General features: G+C 40.8%; 1 protein-coding gene across 1 annotated transcript; it reads right to left on the bottom strand.

Moving 5' to 3' along the window:
• Window positions 1–317: 317 nt before the first annotated feature.
• SIX6 (SIX homeobox 6) lies at window positions 318–10,611 on the bottom strand (the record flags this gene model as incomplete). Its single annotated transcript, XM_083370362.1, has 2 exons — window positions 318–495; window positions 10,040–10,611. 2 exons carry the CDS (start codon window positions 10,609–10,611, stop codon window positions 318–320), a joined length of 750 nt encoding a protein of 249 aa, XP_083226488.1.

Raw genomic sequence — 10,611 nt, 5'->3', positions numbered from 1 at the left:
GTAGGCGACGCAGGCGTGTCACTCTTTCTACGACCCGCGCGCCCCTTGTTTGACTCCACACCTTCCAATAGCTCCTGCTTGAAGAATTCAAGGCTTCGGAGTCTCTCCCTCGGCAGGGCCTGTTGTCCGGGCTTCTCAGGCGCGGACTGCGGACAAGGCCAAGGGCTGAAGCCGGCGAGCGAGGAGGGCTGGCCTTGTAATGTTTCGGGGGCCGCCCTCGGTGTATCTCTGCGTCCTCGCCAGGTCCCCCCCCCCCCCTCGGCCCGCAGGCTCCGCGCTGTAATCCACGCAGGTTCGGCGGGGCCTTTTTCTGCTGCTCACAGGTCGCCTTCGCTGTCGCTGGAGGTGATGGAGATGGCCGAGGAAGCGGCGGCTTTACTGGATAGGCTGGCGGCGGGACTGGCGACGGCGCCGAGCGGCGGTTCGCCCGCGCTCTCTTCCTCCGACGGCAGCGACCGCCCCGCACCCTGGGAGGAGAGGCCTTGTTGCTGGAGCCTGCGAGGGGGAAAGGAGAAGAGAAACGGTCGTGACTCGAGCGGCGGTGGCCACGAAAGGCAACCCGCCTTCCCCTGCTTCTGCGTTACGAATCCCGCTCCCCAATGCTGGCTTCTGCCCCTCTCCTGGCCCGCGGAATTCTCCGCCGAGGTTCGGATCCAGGGCCGAGTTAAGACCCCCCCGAATGGAATACGCCACTCATAACCACGTCTGTGTTATTGTTCCCCTCCGCTGCTTTTTCTCCGTTGAGTCAACAGCATGGGTTGCATGTGAAAGACTAAGATACTGATTGTGTCTGCACTAATCACTTTGTGTTGCATGAAACATATTGATCAGTCTCTTCATTTCAGTACTCAGATATAATTTTGATGACAATCCCGCCATGTTGAAAGTCCAAAGAGCAGTACCCTCGCTTTTAAAAAAAAATAATAAATCCTCTGCATTGTCCCCCTCACCCAAAGACCACATTCTCCCCTTCGTCCACCTACTGCTGCCGTATCATCTCCACCATTTAGCCCACTTAGCATCATTCTGCCTTCAAGGTTACTACAAAATCATACCCCCCCCCCTTTCTTAAGACAAGCCTGCACACCATCTCCCCTCTTAATGGCTGCTACAATATAACCCAAACATGGCCCGGTTACAGACAGGAGGCTGCAGAAACTTATTTTCAACACAAAGTTCCAATATCTTCCCTGAATGTTCTGTTTCACATATAGAAATTATACACAAAATGTATAGTTTTGTTGTCAGATAGGATGCATTTTTACAGTCAATGTTCATGATTACCAGTACACGTTTGTGTAGCTTTCTTGGCAACATTAAGAAAATAGTTTGCCACTGCTTCTTTGGAGATTTCTTTTAAAAAATATTAATTGATCCTAGTCCTCAGATTTCCTGTGCTCCCTATCCCACTGTTAATTAGGTCTAAGCGTGATTAACTATTGGTGGAATAAGGCTGGCTTGGAACTGCTACTTATACAGTTGTTTTTGGTGTAGTGAGATAGAGACGGAACATGATATGTTTTGGTCCTATCAGCAACTAGCTCTGGAGATAATTATCATCTTGGAAATCTTTTGAATAGGAAATATATGTGCTTCCCCTTTTTTCTAAAAAAAATTATAATCATAAGTCAGATGGGGCAAGGAGCATGGCTAGTCAATGGGAGATATCTATGGCCCTCCGGTTACTCAATCTGAGCACAAGTATAATAAAAGCTGGCATGTTATATCTATCCTAGATGCTAATGTATTGAACACAATAGTATTTTAGAATAAACATAGTGTAAAATATTAAGACTCCACACAATTACATTTTGACAGCTTTTCCTTTTGTTTCTTCCTCTTCAATATGAAGCTTTAATCATTGATTTACTACAAATATTACAGGTATAGTGGCTCAGTGGTTAGAATATCAGCAAACAGCCCGTGCCTGCAAAGATGAAGTGAGGGAAGCTAAGGCTCAAAATGAACTAAGGCTTGCAACCAAAGTCAAAAATAACAAAAAAAGCTTCTTTCAACATATAAGAAACAAGAAAAAAGTTAAGGAAATGATCGGTCCATTAGTGGGGGAAAGTGGCAAGAAGGTGACAAGCAACAGGGAGAAAGCAGAACTATTTAACTCGTTTTTTGCATCTGTCTTTACACAAAGGGAAAAAACAGTCCAACCTACCAAAACCACTGCCATAAAAAACAGACTAGAAACGCAAGTTAAGATAGGCAAGAAAATGGTAAGTGAGCACCTGTCCAGCCTACACGAGTTCAAATCACCAGGCCCAGATGGATTACACCCCAAGGTTCTCAAGGAACTGGCAGACGTGATCTCAGAACCACTGAACTATATTTTTCAAAGATCCTGGAGCACTGGAGAACTACCAGAGGACTGGAAGAGAGCTGATGTAGTTCCCATATTCAAAAAAGGGAAAAAAATAGATCCAGGAATTTACAGACCTATCAGCCTGACCTCAATACCTGGGAAGATTCTGGAAAAGATAATCAAACAACAAATCAGCGAACACCTTAATGCAAACAATGTTATCACTAAAAGCCAACATGGGTTTGTCAAAAACAGATCATGCCAGACAAATCTTATTGCATTCTTTGACCAAGTGACAAAACTAGTGGACCAGAGGAATGCTGTAGATATAATTTACTTGGACTTCTAAGGCATTTGATAAAGTAGATCACAACCTACTACTTGATAAGATAGAAAAATGTGGGTTAGATAGCATTACCACCAGATGGATTCGTAGCTGGCTGACAGGCCGTACTCAGCTGTGGTCCTCAATGGAACTGCATCTACATGGAAGGAAGTGTGTAGTGGGGTGCCCCAGGGCTCTGTTCTAGGCCCAGTGCTCTTCAACATCTTCATTAACGATTTGGATGAGGGGATAGATGGGGAACTCATCAAATTTGCAGATGACACCAAGCTGGCAGGAATAGCCAATACTCCAGAAGATAGGCTTAAGATACAGGAGAATCTGGACAGACTCGAACACTGGGCACTATCTAACAAAATGAAATTCAATTGTGAAAAAGTAAGGTTCTACATTTAGGCAGGAAAAATCAAATGCACAGATATAGTATAGGTGGTACCTTGCTCAATAGTAGTAACTGTGAGAGAGATCTCAGAGTCCTAGTGGACAATCACTTAAATATGATCCAGCAGTGTGCTGCAGCTGCCAAAAAAGCCAACACAGTGCTAGGCTGCATTAACAGAGGGATAGAATCAAGATCACATGAAGTACTAATACCACTTTATAATGCCTTGGTAAGGCCACACCTGGAATACTGCATCCAGTTTTGGTCACCACGATGTAAAAAAGATGTGGAGACTCTAGAAAGAGTACAGAAAAGAGCAACAAAGATGATTGGGGGACTGGAGGCTAAAACATATAGGGAACGGTTGCTGGAATTGGGTATGTGTAGTTTAATGAAGGGTGAGGGGTGACATGATAGCAGTGTTCCAATATCTCAGGGGCTGCCACAAAGAAGAGGGAGTCAAGCTATTCTCCAAAGCACCTGAAAGCAGGACAAAAGCAACGGATGGAAACTAGTCAAGGAGAGAAGCAACCTAGAACTAAGGAGAAACTTCCTGACAGAACAATTAACAGTGGAACAACCTGCCTCCAGAAGCGGTGAATGCTCCAACACTGGAGGTTTTTAAGAAGAGACTGGCCAGCCATTTGTCTGAAATGGTATAGGGTTTCCTGCCTGAGCAGGGGGTTGGACTAGATGACCTCCAAGGTCCCTTCCAACGTATTATTATTATAATATACCCCCATATCTTTCATTTTATTGGGGGGATGATCAAATGGGATGACTGGTTGGCGGGGGTGGGGGGGAAACAATCCAGAATCCTGAAATAAGCCACCATATCTTTGCTGTGATACAGAGATGAACATCCAACAACTGAAAGAAGCTGTGCTTGACAGGATAGCCTGCAGAACAATTGCCTATAAAGTTGCCAAGAGTTGGACACCACTGATTTTTTTTTTTTGCTATAGTGCCCTAACTAAAAAGCATAGACATCACCCTGTCAACAAAAGTGCGTATAGTCAAGGCTATGGTCTTCCCAGTTGCAATGTATGGCTGTGAAATCTGGACCATAAGAAAGGCTGAGCGCCAAAGAATTGAAGCCTTTGAACTATGGTGCTGGAGAAGACTCCTGCGAGTTCCTTGGACTGCAAGGTGATCAAACCGGTCAGTCCTAGAGGAGATCAACCCTGACTGCTCTTTAGAAGGCCAGATCCTGAAGCTAAAACTCAAATACTTTGGCCACCTAATGAGAAGGAAGGACTCACTGGAGAAGAGCCTAATGCTGGGAAAGATTGAGGGCAATAGAAGAAGGGGACGACAGAGAATGAGGTGACTGGATGGAGTCACTGAAGCAGTAGGTGTGAGCTTAAATGGACTCCAGAAGATGGCAGAGGACAGGAAGGCCTGGAGGAACATTGTCCATAGGGTCGCGATGGGTCAGACACGACTTCGCAACTAACAACAACATAGTGCCCTAAATGATGGATGGTTTTCCCACTGGCTGATGACATGCTGAAAGTGGACCAGAGCAGAACATTTCAGTCACCAATCCTATTATGACTGATACTCTCAAAACAGTGCAGCATCATTTGGCAAAGCCTAGGAACAGATACAATACAATACAATAGGGATTGACATCGGGGGTCAGTTGTTATTCTGATGTTGTTAAATGCCAACTCAAGGGTAGATGGATAGCACTTTAACTCAATGATGGGGAGTGGCCCATAGTAAATAGTGTTTCCAGCTAAGCTGCTTGGAGGTTTGTTTTGGGAGGAGAGATTTCCTACACTTCTAATACTTGCCAGTCATTTTTGGAATCCAATATACATACTGTTTCTTACAGTGCTTAATGTCCCTTACAGACCTCATTTGCAAAAAAACCTCACCTTTGCATCACAAAATATCTTTACATTCTGCCTTATTTTCCCCACACCAGTTTCTCTTACACAATGCAACTCTCTGCGTGATCAATGTTCATTTTCTCTGCCTCCTCATATATAATCTCTATCCTTGCTAACATCTACTGTACCTCTTAACTTCAAAGCAAGACAGACCACATTCACCATAGGTGATATTAAACTCTTATTTCTCTCCTTCTAGGATATGTTCTGAATAGATCAAAAATTAATCATTATATAAAAAATAAATGTATCTGTCGCCAAAATAGCAAAAGAGAATTTCTTCCTTTAAAGTTTGGATATGTCTGAGAATCAGAGGACAGGCATAAATAAAACAGAGAATATTCTTGCAGGCTTCTCTGGCTAACTCTCTATTACAAATAAATTGCTGAGCATAAAAGTCTATTAACTACCCCCTCTCTCCCCTATTTGATATTTACCCACAAGACTGGGTAAAATTAATCACTGAAGGCGAGAGAGAAGATGGTACCTCTCCACTATGTAGGTGACTGGCATAATGGCTGAATTTATTTATTTTAATATCAGTAATGGTACAATGTTCTAAATAAGAGCTACGGTAACTTAAAGGGCATAAAAGAGGGACTATGGTTGACACAACTATGTGTTTAAACTATAGAGTCTACACTACATGTTTTATTTCTATTCTGTCTTCTGTCTTTCATTCAGGAGATCAAGGCAGCATACTTCCATCTTCCTTCTCTTATTCCCCCCCCCCCACACACAACCGTTCTCTGAGATAGTTGGATAGAGAAAGAACAATTAACTCAGAGTCATCCAATCTAGTGAGCCTCTTTGGCTGAGGGTGATCTAGAACCGAGGTGGGCATCCCCAATCCTTTTCCAATATTTTAACTATTATACCATGCTTGCCCTCAGTTTGTGGTCCAGGTGCCATATGCAGATACCCCACGTTCCCCTAGATTAAATTGTCCATCAACAATAAACTCCAACACTCTATCCGCTCTCTATGCCTTACCCTGCTGTCCACTTTGTAAGTGAGATGTGGATATGAGAACTTGATGGGAGAAATGCTTATATATCACTTTTAGACCTGTGGATCAATGGAGATATCAGGGGACGTATATACCTATCTATGTGTTAAAACACATCACAGATAAAGAATTAAATTTTCTCTGCACCCCTGATTTTCAAATATTTCCTCTAACCATTTTACAGTCCCTGCTATGCTATTCTAAGAATTGGGTGGTTCTCCCCCAATATTTATATTATATCTTCAAATGATGTTTTGGTTGTTGCATTGTACTGGTATTTTTAGCAGTGTCACAATATCTTGGCTGCTTCTTTCTTAGAAGGCATTATAGAAATGGGTTTATTAGAAATGCTTTGTTTTATAACCTCTCCTGTTTTCATTATATATGAATATAATTATATGGTTTTATTAGGTTTTTCCACTTAAATTAAGATCTTATATAACCATTTGCTTTTTATTTGAAATAATTCCTATATAATACTAGAAGATTGAAAGTCAGTAATATCTGGAATATCTAGAAGGTTTATTATAGGATACATGAAGGAATATGAAAAATACATTTTGAGACCTGTTACAATATGATATTTTATGTAGCCAATTATAATGGCTACACATGTCCCACAATAACATATAAAAATATTGATGTTTTCTCTTTTTTTGCAAATAACAATTCATATGTAAATTCAGTATTAACAAAACTTCACGTCATAGATATGTCTGAGGAATAAATATGCTACTCAAAAAAATGCAAAACACCTTTTTAAAAATATACCTATCAAGGTATTTAAGAAAATGGTGTAAAAATTGTTTCAAGGGAAAAAACATTCAGAGCTGAAATAAAATATGTGTATAGAATACATTTCTAGTACTACTATTATCTCACGCTTTTATCAAGCTATAATTGCTGTTATGCCTGACTACTGCTCTTAGAACAAAGAAGATAACAATATTAATCTAGCAGAAGTGGGCAATGTGAGTGAAAACAATATCCACAATTATACTGTCAAATAATAACAGAATACCACAAATAAGATTTAATTGGGTAAATTCTTCCTGAAATTACATTTTTCAAATCTATTCTGGATTACACTAAGGATAAATAAAAATATGTATATGCATCTGAAGTCTTAACATCTTATCTGAAGTAACTAAGTTTTTGATTCTTTATTTCAAACTATTGTTTATCTTCCCAGTTCCAATAATTTAAATGAAAATTGAACTGAGTTGTGTGCATGAGTTTAAGAAGACAGTTTTTTCTATTGTGAGGATACTATCTTTCAATTACCTCTTCCTATGAAACTTAAAATGATCTTGCTCATCAATTGTACAAATAACTCTTCTAAACCCTTCTTATTTTTATATTCCCTCTTATTTTATATAACATTTCTTTATATTCATTATATTTATAAAATCTAAACACCCATAGAAAAAGAAAGGATATTTTATAAACTTAGCTTTCAAGACAGCAAAAAATAACCCATTTTAATTGTACTTCCAAATTTACAGAACAGAAAATATTTTATTTTAATTACTTTAAAAAACAGGCACAGACAAATTATGGAAATGATTACCTAACTAAGCAATATATACAGTATTCTTTGTCTTCATCTCTGCCCTAGCTGTATCCTAACCACACCAAACATCTAAGCCTTTATTATAGTTTTGCTTCACTGACTTTTTGTGGTCTTAGAAGATTTAAGGAAACCATGTACTTAAGGCTGCACTTTGGGAAATCCTAAACTCAGTGATATTTGGTTACTCAGTTCTGTTATGAAAAAGAGCTTATAATTAATAAGCTTTCTTATTAATCATCTTAATGAAAATTCAAGAAGTTAAATGACGGTATTACCCCAAATTAATTTTCCCATACATTTTGTCCTTGAGATAACTTATAAGTTAGGAACAATACATTCCACTTAAACCTGGAAAAATTCATATTGCCCAAGTAAACTTTGGATTAATAGAGAATTTCTCCAGGAAGTATATAGGAAAAGATAGCATTTTAGTATAGCCTCTAGCTGCGTATCATGTCTCATGGATTTAAGCTGAATATTGTGGAAGTCAATAGGACGAAATTGTTTTACATTCCTGCACTTTGACACAACAGAGTCATGAATGGGGAGCCATTGTTTGCCTCCTGAAAAATAGAGGTCATTTGTGCTAATTAACATGTCTAAATGGATCAGAAATTCTCTTCTACTAGAGCAAGGCTTTTATTTAAAGCACATTCTTTCCTTCTTGGTTTATTTCTTATTTATTCCTATACAGGCATGCATACCTTAAAGTGTTTTATCATAAAGCCACATACATTATCACCTACATTCTACAAACCATTACAGTTAATATTCTTCCAAAAGGGCATATCCTAGCTGCCACCTATCTTCACAGAAATGGAACAAAGGATAATGATTTGGCTTCATGAGAAAGATGTATGCTTTATACTGAAGCTGTTTAAATAAAACGCTTTAAAACATAAGATATCATTATTTTTAACTCTGTTGGTAGTCAGTTTTGCTGCAGTTGAATATACATATGCCATAAGGCTTTATTTGTCTAATAAAATGCAAGATTGTATCTTAAACCTAAGTAAGCCATATTTTAATAAAATCAAGTTATGTTGGAACACCATATATGCTTTACATTTCAGTTCTTGCCTTTGTTCAAAGTATATGTTGGATAAATAGTAGAAAAGAAAAATGTCAAAGAAAATTACAATTACAAAAATTATAATGTTTCATTTCATTGGACTTTAAAACTTTATGTTACACAATTGGCATAATTTCTTTGAATTTTCAGTTAATTTAAAAAATCATTTTGCAGTTTTTTAACTGCATCTCTTCACCTGCTACTAAAAGATGCTTCAGAATGGAATTCAGCTATGTCAAATCATCGCCTTAAAATATTATATATAAAAATAACTGCCATTATATACTTACACAGAATTTCATTAATTCTCAGTTTTGTATATTCATCCCACGGATAGTTGATATTTAATTGTTAAAAGTAAGCAGATAGCAATATATTAATTGTAACTCATGTCTCCCTATTGGGGAGTATTTACTTATGAAAATTCTTTTTAAAAATCCTTCCTTAAATTAGTACAATAGGAAATAAAAATACATTTAAAATTAATGAAAATTTACTTTGAAAAGAAATGAACTGCATGCAGTTAGAACGGTTACTCCTGCATACATGTCAACAGTGAAAAGCTGTGACAGTCAAGCACATCTGCCTTTGCAATCCTTTAAAAAAATGACTTGTTAAATAAATATCCCAGAGGCTACAACAGACCAATATTCCTGCAAAGTCAAACTTTATGATTCCATGTTGACAACTATATCATAAAAGCAAAACATCAACATCAACAAAATTGACATCACTCTACTATGATCATGGTAGAAGGAGCCTAATTCATCTCCTCGCTTCCTGTTCCTGTAGAACCAGCTAAGATTTTTGAGACAGGATTTCAAATAAGGAGACTCTTTTGAGCATTTTTGGCAAATAACGATAACTACAATAATAATTTAAACAACAAATCTGCCTATCCCAGGCCCTGGAGAAATATTGAATAGGTGGACAAAAATGCAAAATCCATCTGACCGACTGTGCGACCATAATCATCATAATATCACAAGTGTGCAGAATATTCCTCTGACCTCTGATTAAGAGTTAGGAGCATGGTCTTTCTTCCAGATAAACATGCTCAGGATTACAACCAGGTTCCAGACACGTGTATTCTGGAGCAGAACTCACAGAAACCGAACACCCGCACCGAAAGTGTAAATAGAATATGGATCCTATTTGCCTTTTTGGCTGGTCTCACTGGGATCTCCATCACAGGAGAACCTAGCCTAAAATCAGGCTGGGAAACGCTTAGATCCAGCGGATTTAACGAGCAGTGCCAAGCAGCCCACCAAGTTAGGACGCAATGAGATTTATTTCTCTTAGGGGCACGGCGCGCTCCTTGACATTCAACGACCGTACGGCTGACCCAGGTTTAGCCCGCCCCGTGGCTGTCGTGTGAATCCCGGGCAGAGCTCAGCTACCCGCCCTTCCCCGTTCGCCTTCCTCCTGCGTCCCGGGTCTGAGCCACTGACCTGTTCTTGGCGGCGGCGGCCCGGTCCCTTTGGCGCCGGTTTTTGAACCAGTTGCCCACCTGCGTGGGGGTGAGTCCAGTGGCCTGGGCCAGCTCGCGCTTTTTGCTGGGGTTGGGGTAAGGGTCCTGCAGGTACCATTCGCGGAGCAGGTGCCGGGTGCGCTCCTTGAAGCAGTGGGTCTTCTGCTCGCCGTCCCAGATGGTGCGGGGCAGGGGGAATTTCTTGCGCACGCGGTACTTGTCGACGGGGCCCAGGGGCCGGCCGCGGAGCTTCTCGGCCTCCTGGTAGTGGGCCTCGAGCCAGAGCGCCTGCAGCTTGGCGTGCGACTCCTTGGGGAACTTGTGGCTTTCCAGAATGTGGTAGAGCTCGCGGTAGTTGCCGCCGTGGAAGGCCACGATGGCGCGCGCGCGGAGGACCGACTCGTTCCGGTTGAGCGCCTCGCACGCCGCCGGCGCCACCGGCAGCGACCACAGGAAGCGCCCCAGGCGCTCCACGTCGCCGCTCTCCTCCAGCGTCTCGCACACCCCGGCCACTTGCTGCGGGCTGAAGTTGAGGATCGGCAGCTGAAACAT

Source organism: Vipera ursinii, assembly GCF_947247035.1.
Source record: "Vipera ursinii genome assembly, chromosome: 1".
In the NCBI taxonomy this organism is placed as follows: domain Eukaryota; kingdom Metazoa; phylum Chordata; class Lepidosauria; order Squamata; family Viperidae; genus Vipera; species Vipera ursinii.
The sequence above is the reverse complement of the archived record's forward strand: the minus strand, read 5'-3'. Positions and strand labels throughout refer to the sequence as shown.